The 20,450-nt window shown below is 35.0% G+C and overlaps 2 protein-coding genes across 8 annotated transcripts in view; both read right to left on the bottom strand.

Annotated features, from left to right (window-relative positions):
- LOC145242393 (uncharacterized) overlaps window positions 1–20,450 on the bottom strand; it is a 717,261-nt gene that overhangs the window by 87,209 nt on the left and 609,602 nt on the right. The window lies entirely within an intron of this gene.
- Window positions 1,240–20,450, bottom strand: part of LOC145242391 (uncharacterized) — an 82,042-nt gene continuing 62,831 nt past the window's right edge. For both annotated transcript variants that reach the window (XM_080105414.1, XM_080105413.1), the window contains exon 2: window positions 1,240–15,110. In XM_080105414.1, coding sequence (XP_079961540.1) covers window positions 3,604–14,871 — 11,268 coding nt within the window. In that variant the 5' untranslated portion in view covers window positions 14,872–15,110 and the 3' untranslated portion in view covers window positions 1,240–3,603. The remainder of the gene's footprint in view (window positions 15,111–20,450) is intronic.

Here is a 20,450-nt window from a genome sequence, read left to right on the forward strand (position 1 = left end):
TATTGGTGAATGCATACAGGTTATCCCAAAAGAGTTCTGTAAAATTATTCGACAAATATCTGCAGAAATTTATATAAGTGAAAGTTTCTTTATTTGTTCTCTATATTAAAGAAACTGAAAATAATAGAATTCAAATCATCCCCCCTGACCAAGAGTTTTTCATGTAATAGATTTCGAGAAATTTATAAATATTGATTATTCTGTTCATTCTTTAAATTTTCAAACTAAAATGGTCTAAATGAAATTTGAGATAACGAGAGAGAAATAGAGTGCAGATCTAAGCTAAGTTTCCACATGGTAAGATTTGTTTATTTTTTTTTTCTTTATATACATAAATGAAACTCCAGATATAGTTAATGATTTACTTTTAACTGATTACTTCGGTCGCCTCATGAGATCTTTTTAGACTGAAACAACAGATTTATTGTCGTGACCAATGGTAATTTTGTTTTGTTTACCTAAATTGAATAAAATGATATCTTACTCTTTTTATTGAGTACTATCAATAACCTGTTTAAATTCGATGATTTTTACTTTTGCATATTTTTAACCTAGAATATATATATATATATATATATATATATATATATATATATATATATATATATATATATATATATATATATATGTGTGTGTGTGTGTGTGTAAGGTTCGGTAAAACTTTTTCAAATCGTAAGAATTTGATATTTCCTATGACTTTTAATTCTGATAATAAAAGTCATATCAAACAAACAGATACAAGTTGGTCAATTTTATTTAAACGAGAACCTAACTGAACAAGTATTAATTTAAAAATTAATAAATAATGACACCTTCATCTAGAATATAATAATAGCAGAAAATATTCATTATGGTGGGTTTTAAAAGCTCAGACTCTTTGCCTTGGTTTTTTAGTGCTGCGTTTTTACAGTGTTCGAAAGAGTACAGCTGATATACATCAGAGTAGAAAGCTACCACCACCACCAAAGTCTGACAGTAGATTCACGTGGCAGTATGTATTAATTAGTTAGAAAACCCACAAGAGAGAACATGAGCTAAAAATGCTAAAAATACCTGCATTCTATATGTTCACAAAGAAACAGATGTATCTAAGGTCCTGGGAGGGATACCTCTTTAAATGGAGCAAAATTATAGCAGAAAAAGAGATACCCCAGGGACAACAGGTCAAACAGTGTAGGCACCTCCCAAGATATTTGAAATAATCCCAACTATGTAATTATGACAAATTTGAAATCTGTTTTATGTTTTTTTTTTGTTTTTTTTTTTAGGCGAGGGTTGCTCATCTGGAATTGCATTTAGATCAAGTACCATTTTTGAATCATTCAAATTTTCATTTACAGGATGTTACGACTGAAGATGTTTAGATTAAAGTTACGTTAAATCTTTCATACTTAAAACTGTTTCCCTCACCAGAAGTAAGTAAGTTCCAGGTGAATATAATAGATGAATAAAAAAAAAAATACCACTTAACAGGTGAGAGTGCCACAAGTATTGAAGATTCACTTTGACTATCTTAGTGTAAAGGTGCAGCAGAGTTGCACCATGGCCTAACTGCAGTTAGTTTGGCTTAAGAATGTTTTTTTTTTTTTTTTAATGAAGAAAGGCAAAACAATTAATACCGAAACACAATGCCAATTGTATACAATTTATTTATAGGTTTCACAGCCTATCAACCAATTTAGGTTTATTTAATGTCAAAACAATACCTATTATATACAATGCATCGACTGATTTGCAGAATCCATTTTATGGCATATCATCCCTTTTGGAGATTATTTTATGATCAAACGTTAAAAATTGCTGCTTTATACATAACTGGGGAAAATTGATAATTTCTGTTAGAATCTTGGCTTTATTGGGTTTTATTTCTTTCTTTTAAAGTAAATAAACCGTTCTTGTGAGCTATTTAAGATCACAGCACTATAATCGATTTATTATACAATTAAATGAAAACAAGTTGCTATGTTTTATTTATAACTTGGTTCACAATTTCTCTATACAGCATTAATACATCACAGTCTACAACAGATCAGATTGCATTTGAAATATTTATAACTGACCCCATAGTTTGTAATGTTATCCATGAAACTAATTATGCACTTCTTGAATATTACTGAAGTTTACTTTCTTTCAGTTTTTATTGTCATAATACATAACACACAATCTCGGACATTTTCTTTTTAACTATTTTGTTTCATTTATAAAGCTAGTAAATTCAATCTCCGTTAAAACAGTGCAAAGGCAAATAATTATTTTGAACTCCAGAAAACAAATATCAATCAGGTGTGCAGAGGAAAAAAGGTAAGCGTACGTCCGAGAATATGAAAATGGGAAGATGAAGAGGTGCCCTACAAATTTCAGAAATATGCTCTGGAGTTTAGTACCTGATCTGATTATAACTATTCACTAAAATCTATAAATGAATAAAGAAATTGACAAATAAAAATTAGAATAAGAGTAGATTTAGCACCCCCAACTATATTACTAGTAACTGAAAGGAATTGATTTAGCATGACATACCTTTCAATCTTTAACAAAACGTGTATTTTCAAATTGTGTCAAAATAATATTTTTTTTTATATACAAAGAAAAATCAAACTCTCGACATTACGCTAACATAGCATGGCATCTGGTAAATCGAAATTTGATTCTGATTGGCCAGTAATTTAAAAAAATTATCAGTTCATGTTTTTTACCAGAAAAATTTAAATTCCAATCGATTTCATCAATTATAATTAATTAAAGATTACAAATAGTCAAACAAAAAGGACTCTTGGTCAATGCAGATATTTTTTCTATAAAAATCCCAACAATTCATGTTTACTTACAAATATTATTATTATTATTTCTTACTGAAAATGTATACTTTTAACTTTCTAATTTTTAGTCAACATGTCTTGTTTTCTAATGTAAGTAATGGTTGGAATGTATGAAAATTAATTAACCAATTAAAACTATGCCCTCCTAATTGTAATGAAATAAATGGTTGTGCTAGTAATAATTGGGGGTGCTGAAAGTATACATAATCTTGAAAATTTGTGAAAAGTAGGAATTACAAAATAAACAGCTATTCACTTTATTCGATAAATGAAATAATAGAACTATTTTTTATGTTTATAAACCACAAAAAATATCAACGAAGTGAACCAAAAAAAAAAGAAAGAAAAAGAAAAAAGTTTATCCTACATCAAAATTTGATCAGATACAATTGTCAAAGCATTTCCTGAAATGTATCCCTATATAAGTATATATACACATCAAAATTGTAATGTTCTCAATATATGTGTAAGGCAATATAGTAATAATAAAAACAATAAAATATATGGTCAATATATATATATATATATATAAATACATTCTAGTTTTAATGCAAGACTGCATCAGGCCATTAACTACAATTTCCATAAGAGAGTGTTAAAACAGTTTTTAAAAAGTCTGGAATTCTGGAAAAAAATTAGTTAATCATTTAGGAAGGGGAGTCTACAGATTGATTTTTCTTTATCTTTAAAAAAGAAGTCTTCTTAGTATTACTCCCCCCCCCCACTCAATTGCGTCCACATATTTAATAATAATTGCATAAATATCCTAGACACTATGTTAGCTCTATTTCCAAAATTTCTTAAATTTAATTTTACTAAATTTTTTTAATTTACTGCCAAACTTTTTTAATTTACTCAAGGATTTCACTGATCCGACATCCGACCGTAGTGACATTGTATCTGAACTAGGATACATTGCAACATCCTCATAAATTGATTCACTGTCATCATCCATCACAATATTCTCCATTGTCCGATGTTCGGGAATCACAAAAGAAACTGAAGACCTCATGGATCGGCTATCATCCGACTCGTGACCATTGACTGAGCAATTGGAGGCACATAAACCAGAATCCTGAAAACCCTGACTGGTCACATCCTGTTCACTCAAGCCCATCTCTGGACGTATAAATTTAGAATGCCCTGCATGATAATCCAAGCTTTGTGTACTACGGACCATGTCATGAGCTTTCTGGATCTGCCCATATCCACTGAGATTCTGACGATGTTGATCTGATGGTTGTAAGGTGTTTGATCGACCGCTTACTGACGATGAATACCGCTGAATTTCAGTAGCGGTAGCATCTCCAGATTGACCATATGCCACATAGGACATGACGGGCTCAAATTGCCTGGGGTTATCAATTGAGACAGCGGAGTCTGCAAAGCCTTTTGGTCGACACCCACCAGTGGCTGACATCCCAGGGGTTTGCAATGAAGTTGATGATGTGGTCATCAGCGCAGACTGTTTGAGATCTCGGTAGCCAGTCAAGATTCCAGAATCAGAACTTTCTGATTTTTTGGAAATCATAGATTCTTCTGAATCGCCATGGCATATTCGACCAAAGTACCTCATTTCTCTGAGACGTCGACCTGTGCCAAAATCATAGCGCCTACGATTTTCTTCTTCTTCCATTTCAATCACTTCGTTGTATGTCATATTACTTATTCTAGAGAAGTGTTTCAGGTCTCGAAATCGTTTCGAAGGTGAATTAGCTTGCGTCATAATCTGAGGTGATTTAGTTACCGTTGATGATTTGTTCAATCCATTTCCGTTTGTCTTCTTTGAACGTTCCAAGATAGGACTGGCTAACTTTGTGTCTTCAGGACTACAGAGTGGTGCACCAATTTCACTTTGAGACTTCACAGAATCTGATAGAACATTATCTTTTGATAGCTTTCGAGCTGGTGGTGGAGGAGGGTCCATATCTCGCAAAGAACAAGGTACAGGTGGTGGCTGTCCAAATCTAGCTTCAGATGAAGGGCATCTATAAAGTCGAGGATACTCAACCGGGCGGGTTAGGTTAGCCAGAAATGCTGCTTTTTTCTGATAAGATTCTGAAAAGTCTGTTCTGTGTTCAATTATTTTTAAAGGGCATTTTGCACCAGACCTATGAATTTGACATTCTCTGTTACTCAATGATGATAGAGATGAAGAGCGAATAGTTGACGATAAAAGGGGAGCAAAATGGGTTGATTCCTTTAGGGAGGATGCAGTTAAATTAGCAACAGGAGCACATTGTTTTAATGGTGGTGATGATTGAACTGAAGCGACAGAGGCTAGTTCTTTTGATGATGATGATGATGATGATGATGATGGGATTAGAGCAACAGGGTCGATTGTTGATGATGGAGATAGAGCCACAGAATCTAATTCCTCTGCAGAGGCTTCCAAATGTGAAATAATTGACATTGGATGGTCTGAAGCAGAAGAGACAGTCGGAAGAGTCTGCTCCAATTCTGGACAAGGAACAAGTGATACAGGTTCTTTGGTTATGGTTCCAGAAATCGACACATCTATGGAAGTGTCAGGAACTGCAACTGTTACTATAGATTGAGAAGAATCGTCTATTTCATCTGTGATTTGTTTAGAAAACGACTTGGGTTGATTTAAAGATACAGCAGAATTGATATCCTGATCTTGAAAGAGCCCGACATTGTTCAAGGATTTTAATGCTGAACCCAAAGTTACGTCAGAAAGCTCACCAGTTACAGTATCCTGTTTTTCACATGAGATCTCTTTAATTGATTCTGAAGAAATGACTGACATTTCTTGGAGAGCAGATGCTATAATTGAAGATGAGACCTCTTCAGCCAATTCCAAAGATGTAGCTGGTATTTCTTGGAGAGCAGCTGGCATAAGCGAAAATGAGACATCCTCTGCTGATTGTGAAGAAGTAGCTGTTATTTCATTGAGAGAAGATGCTATAACTGAAAATGAAACCTCTTCAGCTGATTTTGGAAAAACGGTTGGCATTTCCTCAAGAGAAGGTGTCACAATCGAGGAGGATAAGATCTCTTCAGCTGATTTTGAGGAAATGGCAGACATTTCTTGGAGAGCCGATGCTATAATCAAAGATGAAATCTCTTCAGCTGATTCTGAAGAAATGGCTGACATTTCCTGAAGAGATGATTCAGATACAAAACCAGGTGGTGGAATTACTTCTTTCTCAATAGACCTTTCATTTGCAATGATTAGTGTAGAAGACTTTGATGCCAGAAGTTGAGAACCAATTTCTTCAGAAGACATCTCTGGAACAAAACCAGCCATAGACAGCATTGTTAAGTCTGAAGCTTGATCTTTTGTTGAAAATTCTTCAAGCAAATCAATTTTTTCAGAATCTTTTGAATCATTCTGAATGTCATCTCTAGCTTCCTTTTCAGATATGTCTGCATCAATTTCTACATCAATGTTGGATTCATGTTTTATCTCCACATTAAATACTATCTGATCAGAATTTAGTTTCTCGTTATCTTTGATGTCCATTTGAGATATCACTTCATCTTTCTCTTTACCCTTCTTCTTTTTCTTTTTTCGCTTTTTCTTGCCAGTATCTTTGACATCTTCAGTTAATGACACACTTCCTGGTGGCAGAACTGTATGCTCACATGAAGCACTACGTTCAGTTGATGATGATGATGATGAAGCCAACCTCGTTTTAGTAGTTGGTTTACCAGTGAACTCACTCTCACAAACTGACAGAAGCGAGGCATCATTCTCGGACCTTGATATGTGAGGTGACGAAGAAACTTTCAGTACATTATCAGTATCAATTACCTTAGTTTCGGAAGTACACAGAGAAATGAGAGATTCTTGTTCAATTGAAATGTTTTCGGAACTGATCTCTGTTAATAAAATATCGCCATCTTTAGAATTTTTAATTTTCTTATTCTTGCGTGCATGTTTCTTTGCTGGTTTATGGAGTTTGTGCACTTCAACCTCTGGTAATTTATCAACCATGTCTGCATGTGAAACACTATAATTTCCAGGAGATAAAAGATCTTCTGATGCAGAGCTGGAGTTTTCCACTGGGCTAAGTGAGTGGTCCGTTTTGGGATCTGGGGATGTATCATTATCTTCTTTTACTGACAATGTCTTTGACGACAAAAGATATTCAAATGCCCTTTCTACTGTGTTTTCAGTGCCCTTTATGGTAAAGAATTCTTCTTCGATTTCATCGTTGATAAAAAGAGGCTTCTCGTCCGCCTCAATCGAAGAATCTGGTGCCAGGAAAATATCTTCAGATATGGTTTCATGTTCCTGTTCTGATTCAGAAACAGTTGTAACCAATTCTAAGTGTGGTGTTAATTTTCTATCGATAGCAGGTGAAGTCACATTTTGAACATTATTAACTGTATCTGATATTACAGTATCTTTTGCTGTCATCATTTCATAAGTCTCCATCTCTCTTTCCCTCATGTAACTAAGGTAATTGCTGTCAATATCATTTAGGTCATCTTCATCAACTCCCTCATCCACTTGGGAGGAGGAGATATTTGAAGAGGCAATGTCATCTTGGACCGCAGACTGTTTTTCCAACACCGTCTGCTCAAACTCACTTTCGGGTGTGTTGTGAAGAAGAACTGCATCGATATATCCAGAATCTTCAGGATCTCTGGATAACATATATTCTAAATATTCGGTTTCTGAATAGGCATCAAAAAAATCATCTTCGCATGTATCATCTAAAGATGATGTACCATTCCCACAAGCCTTTATTTGATCCCCATACTTTTCAGGTTCGCTTTTATAATCCAAAGTATCCATATTGTGCTGTTCAATATTTTGTGGAATCATGACGACCCCTGGAACAAGATCTTCTTCAGGGTTAGCAAGAACCTTTTGGGTCATATCTTCCTCAAGTTCTGAATCTAGAGATTTGATCAGCAGCTCAAATTCATCAGATTTTTCAATGGTTCCAGTGGAGAAATTACTAACAACACTGTCCTTGCGGTGATCTTTCGACAATATCTCACAGGCTGATTCTATGCGTTCAAATTCTTGCAGTTCCTTGGCAGCATCAGATCCTAAATATTCGAGAAGGTTTTCAAATTTGTCGGCTAGTGGTTGCTGGCTTTGCACCAACCTTGGCAACTGAAGATTAGCTTGACCAGTTTCCTTGAGCCAGTCCTCAATATTTTCTTCCTCATCTTCGGATGTCTTTTCAGATCGAGGTTGAGCAGGAGAGATTTCATCTTCAATCTCCTCAAATTTATTATCCTCCAAAATTTTTCCAACACCCATTTTATCAAATATAGTTTTTGTGGACATTGCAGGAAGAATCTCCTCTTCAAATAATTCTGGCCTTTCTATCGTAACATTGTAGGGTATTGAGTGAAGCATTTCGTCATCAGAAAAAATTGGACTAGTGTGAGATGAAATCTTTTCTGGTGGACTACCATCTTGAACTTGGCTTTCTGGAGATTGGTCAATACAGATCTGATCCAAAGCTGTTAAACCCTGGGACCTTTTAAGCTCTCCAAATAGAACTGTGGGCTCATTAGAAGCACACCCAGCAGAAAAAGGGGCACCACTCTTCAGATTAGCAAGAACTGAATCTAATTGGACATCTCTTTCCAATTCTATCTCAGAGATAAAATCCGGAATCTCAGCATCACAAAGAATTTGATCTTCTTCCTGAACCTGAGCCAATTCAACAGGTGACATTTCCAAGGTTTCTACACATTCTCCAATCAGTTGATCCACATGGTTAATCTCACGAAGAATTCTTTGTTCTTCTTCGACTGATTCGTCAGTTGCTTCATAAATAGTTGGCAGTGTGTACACCAACTGCTGCTGGTCAGAATCAAGAAGAACATCACTGTCTGTATTTGAGATAATTTCTTCTGCTTCATGAAATTCGTGCAGATCTGAATCTTCACCAAGATCTTCTTCAGAACAGAGCTGTAAGTTTTCTTGGTTAGGCCAGGATTTCAGGGGTTCTGGTTTTGCCCAAGACTGTAGTGTTTCTACCCGAGATCCAATTTCAGCACGAACAACTTCTTTGTAGACACGTCGAGACATTATTGGGGAGGTTAGAGTGTCCTCAAAAGTAAGCGAATCATCAGAACTGTAGCCGACAGCGTCTTCGTATTCGTAGTCATCAGGTGATCCATTTGGCCCTAAACTTTTCAAGTTTTCTAAGTCAAAAAGTTTGGTTATATCTTCAGACTTAAGCATTTCCTCTTTTATAGACTGTTTCAGTTGGTCAAGCGAAATGTCCGGCTCATCCATCAATTCTTCTTGCTCAGCAGGTACAAATAAAATTTCTTTTTGTTCTGATATTTCAACAAACGCTCCAGAATCCATTACAGTTGGTACCACCTCTTGTACAGGAATTTTGAAAACATCAGGTGGGTTTTCAAAGACTGGCATCTCTGGCTCGAAGGGAGAAAAAATCGGAATAAAATGTGACAGTTGAGCTAACTCTGTAATCTTGTCTGGGACAGTTATGTCATCTGTAATATTATCAGAAAAAACATTATAGTTGGAAACCTCTTCAAGAAAAAGGGCTTCAGGTGTTTGAAGCTCAGCAGTAGAAACCTCTCCTGGATTCAAAATCAGTTTCTCAGTTTCAGCATCTGGCACTGTTGACCATTCTTGAAGTAATTCTGGATTGGTAGTACTCTCCACAATATCAGCCACTGTTTCTAGATCTGGCTTGTCTTCTACTATATCTGTCACTGCAAGAAATTCTGAAGTTTCAGTAGATAGGGTTTCTGTGAGAGATTCTAAAGCTGCTCTTTCATTTGAACAGATATCCACATGAATATCTTCTTCAGACATCTTATCTTCCTCTTTCACAATTGTTAACTCATTACCAGTGGCGAGATGAGAAGTGATGGGATTAATCCAAAGACTTTCAAGTTCTTCCTCTGAAGGAATTCTGGTGTCTCCAGAATCATCAAAAACAATGGAATAGGAAACATCATCTTCATTAAAGTGGGTGTTTTCCGCAATGGAAACCTTGAAGGTTTCTTCAAGATTTTTCTGGTTGACAATTGAAGTAACCTCCTCTTGGGGTTCATCAACAGAGGTTGCCTGGAGTTTACAAGTCTGCTCAGAATTCTTTTCTGATAAAGATTCTTCAACATCCCTGGAATAATTTTCTACCAAATATTTTTCCATCAACTTGTTTTCTGTCTTTTCTAGAGATTTATTCTCCTGTGAAGTAACTACAAATATTTCTGCAGAATTCTCCAGCATAGGATTGCCATTTTTCTCCATCTCAAGGAGATCAGTGTGTTCTGGCAATGAAATAGGGAAGGTGATTAAATCATCATTCATCTTTTGAGACTGTTCATCCTCCTTGGATGCAGTCAGAGACTCTTTCTCAGCTTGCATTTCTTCATCTGGTAGAAAACTGCCCATTGTTTCTATATTCAAGAGCACAGTCTCCATTAGTGAATCTAATTCAGTATGTGAAACACGGACATCTGATTTAATTTCATCATTAGAGGCAGATTGATTGTCCAAAAATTCAACATTGTTTTTAAGATCTACACCATAAGAAATTTCTGGCATAAGATTCGTCACAAGAGAATCTGTTTCTGGAACTGGAATCTCTATTTGTGACTCTAATACAGTAAGAGGCACATTGCTATCAGGTTTATTTTCATCAAGAGAAGCAGATTGATTGGTCAGAAATCCAACCTGATTAAGATCTACACCATAAGAAATTTCTGGCATAAGATTCGTCACAAGAAGATCGGTTTCTGGAACTGGAATCTCTATTTGTGACTCTAATACAGTAAGAGGCACATTGCTATCAGGTTTATTTTCATCAAGAGAAGCAGATTGATTGGTCAGAAATCCAACCTGATTAAGATCTACACCATAAGAAATTTCTGGCATAAGATTCGTCACAAGAAGATCGGTTTCTGGAACTGGAATCTCTATTTGTGACTCTAATAAAGTAAGCGGCACATTGCTATCAGGTTTATTTTCATCAAGAGAAGCAGATTGATTGGTCAGAAATCCAACCTGATTAAGATCTACATCATAAGAAATTTCTGGAATAAGACTAGTCACAAGGGAATCGGTTTCTGGGACTGGAATCTCTATTTGTGATTCTAATACAGTAAGAGACATATTGCTGTCAGGTTTATTTTTAAGATCTACATCAGAAATTTCTGGAATAAGATTAGTTACAAGAGAATCAGTTTCTGGAACTGGAGGCTCAATTACTGAATCTAGTAGAGTATGAGAGACACTGGTGTCCTGTTCATTTTCATTAACTGTAGTAGATTCAGATATATTTTCATCAGCAGATTGACTGCTAAAGAATCTTTTTTCAAAATCTACATCAAAAGTACTTTCTGGCATAAGATCTGTTACAGCGAAACAGGTTTGTGGAATTGAAGTTTCCATGTCTTCATCCATTCTCTTTAAAGAAAGCATAGATTTTTCTGGCAATAGTTGAAACTGTGAAACATTATGCTCTTTTGGCAACAATGGAATATTCATATCCACCGAAAGATTGGACTGGTTCTTATCACCCGGTGATTCCATGGACGATTGTATTTCCATAACTACTTCAGATTTCTTCTGATACCGCAGCTCATCAATCATGGGAGAGCGCTCTTTACCTCCCTCTTGAGCATCATGCACCAGTTTGTGAATATTTTCTGTGACTAGAGGTTTTATGTTAATAGCACTCGCTTTCATGATATCCATGGGAAGTTCTGGAAGTTCCTCCTTGGCTATTACATTCCTCTCTCCAATTTTAGTTAAACGTTCAAGGATGAGTCTTTTTTCCTCAATCAAGGCTGGATTCATACTGGCACTTGTTGGGGTCATGGAACGTGAAATAACAGGGCTAGAACGAACTGGTTTAAAGGCAAATGAAACTTTACTATTCAAATCGACAGTTTCACTGCTTGTAAAGCATGGAGTGGAAATGGCTTTATCTGCAGGAAGGTTATTTGGCAGATTTTCTTCTTCTGTTTTGTTTACAACTTCTGTGATAGTTGACTTAAGCTGATCGGAAAGATCAGTAACTCCATCCAGTAATGTTTTTTGGATCAACGGATCAGAGGAAGCAAGGGTCGTTTCAGCTTTTATTTTATGGATCTTCTCTGTGAAATTTGAAGTAGTACCACTTCTGCTTGGAGGGACAGTAAAAGCAGATGCTTGTCGATCATGTGATAATAAACTAGGAACTAGGTGTTTTGAAGGTTCAGCTTCAATCTGTGTACTAGGAATGATAATGTTATTCACTTGAGTTTCCGATATTGGAGACTGAGGAGGAGCTTTTACCTGTACCGGTTGGGAAGAAGAAGAGATTGATCCTACCGTTTGAGGAGGAATAGTAAAAGCAGACCCCTGCCCACTGTGAGGTAACATAGGAAGTGGGTGCTTTGAGGGTTTAGCTTTAATGTCTGTATGAGAACTTACAGCATTATTTACTGGAGGTTCCGATATAGGTGGTGGTGGTGGTGGAACTGGTATTTGAGAAGTTTTCATGTGTACAGGTGGAGAAGGAGAGACTGTTGGCCTTACTGTTTGAGGAGGAGGACTTATAATGGGAGGAGGAGGAGATTTTACTATAGTGTCTTGTAAAGAAGATGATTTTATCTGTGTTGTTGAAAACCGCTTTGCTTTAGAGGGTGGAGACCATACTTCATGTTTTGGGGGAGAAGGTATGACCCTCACATTTGATTGTGGTGTGTTTACTTGAGATGATATAGGGGAATTAATTTGTGGTGATGGTGGAAGAGGGGAGGAACAAGAGGAGACAAGAGTCCCATGAGAATTAACTGAAGTCGAGGACTTCACTTGAGATGGTAGAGGTGATTGAAATAATGCTGATGAGCTAACATTAGTAAACTGTGTAACAGGGGATGAATTTATTTGGGATGTTTGAGGTTGGAAATTCATTTCATCTGGTAATGTGGATGATACCTGATATGGCATTGATTGAGGAGCCTCACTATAGTCAGAAGTCGTGACTGGAACATTACCTTTGTTGAGGGTTGAAACTAGTTTATGTTGACTTGGTGATGAAATGGAAATCTCTTCACTAATTTCAGGTAAGACACCTCCAGATGCCACATTTCGTATATATTTGTTCATTTTAAATGTGGTTTTCTTTAGGCCTGGTTTTTGCACTGATTCAAGAAGTTCTTGGCCTGTCATTTCTTTCAGAGGTGGTGGTTCTGCTTCAGTTTGTTTCTGAGGCTTTAGTATTATTTCCTTCTTTGCAATTTCAGATGGTAATACCTGTTTTTCAGTACCTTGTCCTCGAATTTTACAGAACATTGGTTTTGAAATGGACTCTGAACAGAACTCAGGTTCTTTATTAAAGTCAGCTCTAGTCTCTGGATCAATAATCTTGGCAGGCTCAAGTTTACCTTGGAAATTTGCATACTTAGTTGACTTGTCTTCAATTAGAGTTTCGGGTATACGAAATCCCTGAAAATTGGCATATAATGAACTCTGCATGCCTCTTTGAGAAACCATCTGAGCTTTTCGAATTCTTTTCAATCGTTTAGACCAGGCAGTACTGAGCTCTCCAAGGAAAAATTTAAAATCACCAGCATTGACCAAAGGTTTGTGAGTCACCTGAGCAGTGCACGCCGCTTTAGGAGCATGAACCTTGGGAAATTGTGGCTTTGGCGGTGTGGGTGGTATTGATGTTGGTGACAGTGGACTAGTAGGTGGATTAGAATGTTCTGATGATCCAAGACCAGATTCTTCAGAATCTGGTGTCTCTGGGATTGGTCGTCGCTGCCGAAGCACACCCTGTAACTCAGACAGGAAAGACTTGTAATCACCATGTTTCCTTGGTGGTTCGGATTCTGACTCACTTCCAGAAACATCTCCTGGGACCGAGGAGCGTCGGATAACAGTTGCCCGGCCTCGTCTCGGCTGACTTACTTTCTGAAGTTTTAGAGTCTGAACACTTTTTTGTGATTCTGACATGACCGATTCTGTATCCGTTGCTTGTGCATACTGATCAGAAATTGCAAGCAAGTCAGTAAGTACATTTTCTATTTGTTGTGAGTTCTGGAAACGGGTATTGATGAGTGAACGGAGCCTATACTCCGATTTGCAAGAACCCATGGAACTTACAGATGTCTCTGAGCGTAGATCATCATCATCGTTAGTTCTGTTGAGTGTCTGGAACCAGTCTAACATAGCTGATTCAAAAGATTCAATATTTTGAAGTTCTTTGCTTAAATTTGGATCATTGATTGGTTGGCGGGGCTCAATCTCATCTGGTAATTGATTGCACCAAGACTGACACTTCAGAAACACAGGAACAGGTTTCTCAAACTGCTTCACAATTTCAGACTTGAATGGAAACCTTGTAGAGCTGGCTGCATAGGAATGTTTTGAAGCAGTATCAGCCTCATCCTCAGATTCTAAAGGTGTACGGTACCCTTCAGACATGTTAAATATGCTAACATCGGGTGTACGACAATCTTCGGAATCAGTGAAATCTGAGAAATCTTGGTTAAAGCTACGTGGGGTATGGATTCCTCTTGGTTTTACTCTACGGTACCCTGGTATACTTACATTTAGAGTTTGACCATTTGTCTTAGTTATGTCTGTTGTTTTGTGAAGCGATGAACTACGCGGTGGAGGTGGCGGTGATGATAACGAAAAATGGCTGTGTTTTTGAGGTTGGGATTGGGATTGGGATGGTGATGAGATGCTGGCACTGCTAATTGTACTAGAAACTGGCGGGACATTGTTTACCTGCGGGGGTGGGGATTTATAATCATCTGCGGAAGTAGAAGAATTCGGTGCTTCTTTTGGAAACTTTTTCTTTGGTTGCCGTAGTCGTTTTTGAAAAGCCATTTCTAGTTCTGACTGCACATTGGAATGTCTAGGCACCGAGGTCTGTCCTTTATTCAAGACAGAGTTCACTCCACTGCTATTGTGTTTTTGGACCCCGTATAAAGTGGTACCTGGGTTGGCTGACTGGCTAGAGCCAACTTGCGAAAGATTTGCACTTCTCATGCCAGGCAATGAGCATGAGAAAGTAGCAGATGCAGTAGCAGCTCGGTACTGTTCAGAATTATCTCCCCTTAGTTTATCAGACATGTTTTGTTTTTAGCAAGGAGACGATGCTACTGTACTTTTATTAGGACTTATTTTTCTATCATTGACTAGTGAACTAATTTTGTAATGAAAAAATGGGATTCTTTGATTTATTTTTATCTTTTTTAATGTAAGTGTGGAGAGGGAGTCTCACTGGGGTATGAGTTGTTCTCTTTGAGTAGCTGTAGGGTAATGCTGGATTGGATATCGGAGGTGGCACCACTGTTACCGCCCCGTTAATCCTGATAATGAAAAGTAATAGAGAAAACAAATATAGATTTTGAACAATAGAATGTTAAAACAAAAAACAAAAATTGCTTAATTTGAAAGAAAAATTTGAACAGAATTGCAGTAAAAAGAAAAAAATTATTAATTCTTAAAAAAAAAATTAAAGAATTTTCTAAGATATTAAAGAACTATTGAGAAAATTATAAAAATACTGTAAGTTTTTATAATTATATGTTGACTAACTAATGGTTTCTAGAGCAATCTGTGGGTTTTAATATCATGTTTACCACCTCTTAAGCAACTGGTTTAATGACATATACCGGTCCAAAATTGCAGCTGAGTTAAACATCAAGAAGTAATTAAAAAGAAAAATCGTCTACGGTTTTTTTTTGGGGGTGGGGCGGTATGTCATATTAAAATAGCTGCTGAAGAAGTAAACATAGTATGAGTGATTTACTAATTGCACTAGAAACCGCTGGTATAGACAACTATTTGATATATAATTGTCTAGTATTATAAATAAAAAAATATATGCTCTTACTAATATAGCTGAGAACTATCATTTTATTTATTTATCTATATATCATTTAATGTAAATTTAATGTAACATACTAATATTATAAGAATAATTACAATTAAAAAGAACAAATAAATATTGTTATTTAGTGTTTTCAGCTATAAATAGAATAAATAACGTGTGGTAATTTAATTTGTCATAATTATTCTCATTAATTTAATACTTTAGAAATTATTTTTTAATAAAAATTGAAAGTCTTTTTGTAAAAACAAACATAAAAGAAAATGAATATAAAAATTACTAATTTATCAATCCAAGTGAATACGTTTAAATTTCTTTTTGTTTTACTTTTATGGATTACGAAATAAAATCAATTAAAAACAACTATTTTTAACATCAATGCTATTTATTAATAATTATTATTAACCTCCATTTTAAAAATTACTTTTTCTTTAATATCAAGTGACTTTATTTTGTAAAATCTTAAAAACAAAGATGAACATGAATTTTTCAAATAATTGCACAGCTTATTTTTTATTTAAAAAAATGTAGAAAGAAAAATCAATAAAAAAAAACTTTTTGAAACAAAGACTGTTGAGAAAAAATTGCAGAGGTGACATTTTTATCAAGTGATTTTGAATTTGCAGAGATGGAGTTAGTTACACTTCTTGCATCTATGATGCATAAAAATCTAAGAAGATGCAATAAACTCTTTACTTGTGCATCAATTTCCTCATGAAAAATTTGTAAAAAAAGGTTTTTATTTAAAAATAAAAAAATAAAAGTTACTCTACAAAAGAAGCATATTTCCAATCTTTATTGCTTGACAACTCTCCTTAATATTTTACCTTCTTATTTCCATTGGATTTTTATCACAACTTGACGATCTCAGTAAAACATTTTGAGAAACATAAAAGCTGATGTATCAACAGAGAGGTGATGCTGGCTAAGTGATTAACAACATGACCTGACAACTTAGGTGTGCCAAGTTAAAATCTAGTTTTATGTGGTCCCTGTAAGTATGCATTATCATTCGAGAAAGAATTATAATTTGTAAAATGTCGGCAAAATGAAAGACAACAATAATAATCTTGAGTCACATGAAATGAATGAGTAATACTCAACAACGGTATTAACATGCAGATATTTAAATGTAATGCGAAAAAACATCTACAACTTCCAATTTAGAATGCCCTCTTTAAATGTACTTCCTAAGCACAGTATCCCATTATGTCTCAGTGGCAATATGCCAAATTTGGGATGAATAAAAAATAAGAAAGAACAAGGTATAGAGGGATATATGTATATGTATATATATATATATATATATATATATATATATATATATATAGAGAGAGAGAGAGAGAGAGAGAGAGAGAGAACATTTTTTAATGCACATTTGTACATTTTTTACCCTATAAACTATTGTTTTGCAAACAAATATCAACATTTGCATTGGACAAAATGAAAAAAATAAATAAATAAATCTGCCACATGTACTCTGATCCATTTTTTTTTTTTCATTTTACTTCAAGTTAAGTTCTCAAAAATCAAGGGGCAAATCCTAGATATCTATATGAGATATATAAATATCCGAGTGTTTTATTATAGTTCTCCCTTACCCTTAAATGTTGAGTTAGCAAAGAGAGGTGAGAAACATTAATTTCCCTCACTACATTGACGAGTTAAATATGTTATAGTACATCTTTCTTGTAGTCGCTTACTTGATTCTAGCACAATAATTTATCTAGTCTGGTAGAGTATTTAAATTAAGTGCTATTACCTCAAGTAACACCACTAGAAAAAGGTGCACCATTCCTTGCATGAACTAGTGGATAGGCGTGTTGAGGGGATCTTCTTTGAGATTCAAATACTATGCTATTTTGAATATTTGGTCAGGATTTACTTGTAGAGTGAAGTATCAAACACTTCACAGCGAGAATGAAAACATTTGAAGATGGTGTCAGACTTTTTTTAGTAAATTCTCAGAAACCGAGGAGCCTCTTCTTGGGGTACTCAATCTCTATATGTGATACCTAGATATCCAAGTGTTCCATTAAAGTTTTCCTTTACCTTTCAAGCATTGAGGTAATAACTTGAACATTAATTTTTCCTCTCCTCAACTGACCAATTAATTATGTTACAGGTCTCTTGGTCTTATCACATTTCATGACAAGAATTCATCTAGTCTGGTGGAGTATTCATCATAGTTCCTTTTCTATATAAGTTTATAAGTGCGCAAACAAACTAAAATGATGTCTTTACATCTTAGGCAATGTCGGGTAGATACAACTCACACTTACATAAAAAACACTCCCGCTAAAAATTAAATAAAAGAAAAGTCAAAAACTGAGTTTTGTTTTTAAAAGTAATTTAGTAATTTGTGGTTTTCCAAAGTCGCCTGAAAAATAGTCCAAGAATGAACAGTTGAAAAGAATGTAATTGAGTCTATCTGTGATTTACTGCGACTGAATTCTGTTAAGTTGATGCCATAATTTGCTATGATAGTCTAGAAGTACTCTGTACCCATGTGTGTAGGAGGTTAAACTTAACCCACCCATGATAGCAGAAGGAAACCAAATATATTATTACACGAGGACACATAGAGATCATATTATCAGAACTTTGCTTGCTGGTGTCGCAGTCTGCATTTATAACCATTGAGCTGTTCACATATTTATAATAAAAAAAAAAAAAATAGCACCGAGTGAAGCGAATATATCTCATTTTCAAGAAGTCAGCCTCTTGGAGAACAGCCCACACACGCCCTACGAGGAATGCAAGCAAGAGATACAAAGAGTGTTGCTACTTAGGGAAGTGTGTCAAGAATTTACATACATTGGCACTTCTCAAAATGGAGATAGTAGCTATGATAACAGAAAAGAATTGAGAAGAACCCTTCAACGCATTAGCAGATCTTTTAGAACAACCATGCAAAAGCATTCAATTTCACTAAACATATCACAGACTTTGTTAACGTAATAAAAACTAGTTTTAAAACTATTTTTCGATTCAGAATAGTTTCAGAGTAATGCAAAAAGAAATTATCATTACCATTTGTGGTGTAATATCTTCATTTTCAATTAATGTATAGAAACAATTACCAGTTTTTATACTGATAAGTCACCACTTATCAAGGCTAAAAACCACTCAACAAAACAAATGATTTTGAAATAAATCGAGTGACAATTAAATGATGGCAAATACTACAAGAAGACTTAAAATAATGAATTAAGAAAATGTAATTACTTATGAGAATGGCTTTTACATTCAATTTGAAGGTGACCATGCTGTAGCTCTGAGGGAAGCAATCCCATGGTAATATTTTGAGATGTGACTTTATTCTAGTCTTCTGTTCTTGACTCTACAAAAAGAGACATTGTTAATCTTACTCTATCACGATTTCTATTGAAAATGCTTGATTGATCCTCAATTGTAAGACATTTACAGCAAGAATTCGGTTTATTATCACAACTAGAAATAACTTCGATGTATTTCTTATCAAAAGGAATTTCTATCAACAGAATTTCTTTCTTAGAACACCACATTATTTCTTTGTTGAAAAGAAACTCTGTTCATGGAAATTCCATTACATGTTAGATACACAAAGGAAGAAAGACAAGTTCTTTACAATTGTGGTAAAAGATGAGTTCTTACTGTGAATGTCTTACAAGGAGGAACAAGAGAGAGAAGCTCAGACAAGCACTTTCCATGGAAATAAGGAGAGAGTAGAGAAAAATTAACAATGTCTCTTCTGTGAGAAAGAGATTTTAGAGAACAGAAGAGTTGAATAAAGTTAAGACTCAACACCTAATCAGATATCAGTGGAAAAAGGTATGAAACCAAATTTCTGCCATAATTACTTTATATATATATATATATATATATATATATATATATATATATATATATATATGAGAATAATGGAAATAGTACTCTGAAGAGATAAAGGAACAAACCAAGTCACACGTCCATACATTGTTTCGTCTTCCAATAAAGATGAAACATTGGTGGACGTATGACTTGGTTTGTTCCTTTTCTCTCTCTCTTTCTCTCTCTCTATATATATAAAACTGCCAATTTAATATCAAGATAGATTTTAAAAAATAAATCTATTAATCAATTGTAATTTTTTTGATAATGGATATATTGATGTACTAATTTTTCTTTATGTAAATAAACAGGTAACAAAGGGTAATTGTCCCATCAACCAATCTGATGGCTTAATGAAGGATTACAAGATATTGAACTAGTTCTTAAGCACTCAGGCTGTTTTCTCACCTAAAGTTGGATCCAGAAAGACATACGAACAGGACATTCTGTAGCTGGCTCTTCAAATTCACCACCACAGGGGTGTGCGTGTGTGTGTGTGTGTGTGTGTGTGCACATGATAAGATATAAAAAGAAACAATAAATTTATATAGTTAAAAAGCTTGAATTTGTTCAAGTAAATTTTGGATTTTAGAAACGTGTCTTCGTTTTCATTTGCTTCAATTAATCACAGTCTAACATAACTTTGACCTGCCAATACATGTAAAAATAATTATAAAAAAAAAAAAATGCACTAGCAAATCAGAGTAATAATTACCCTCACATTTTGTTCCTAGAAGAGACTGATAATCAAGCTTAACTACTCAGAAAGAGGGGTTTTGAACATTAAATTAGAATTAACCAACTGCTTCAAGCATAAAAACAAATACGGGCTGTCCCTAGCATCTTTAGGAACAATATGGTAGAAAGGAGGCAGCTGATGCAGATAGTAACACCCCTGCATCACAAAGAAAGTAAGGGAGACCACCTTAAGGACAATGAAGAGACTACAATATACTGCCTAGCA

The sequence above is a fragment of the Euprymna scolopes genome, chromosome 21 (genome assembly GCF_053919585.1).
Source record: "Euprymna scolopes isolate OS-2025 chromosome 21, ASM5391958v1, whole genome shotgun sequence".
Classification (NCBI taxonomy): Eukaryota; Metazoa; Mollusca; class Cephalopoda; order Sepiida; family Sepiolidae; genus Euprymna; species Euprymna scolopes.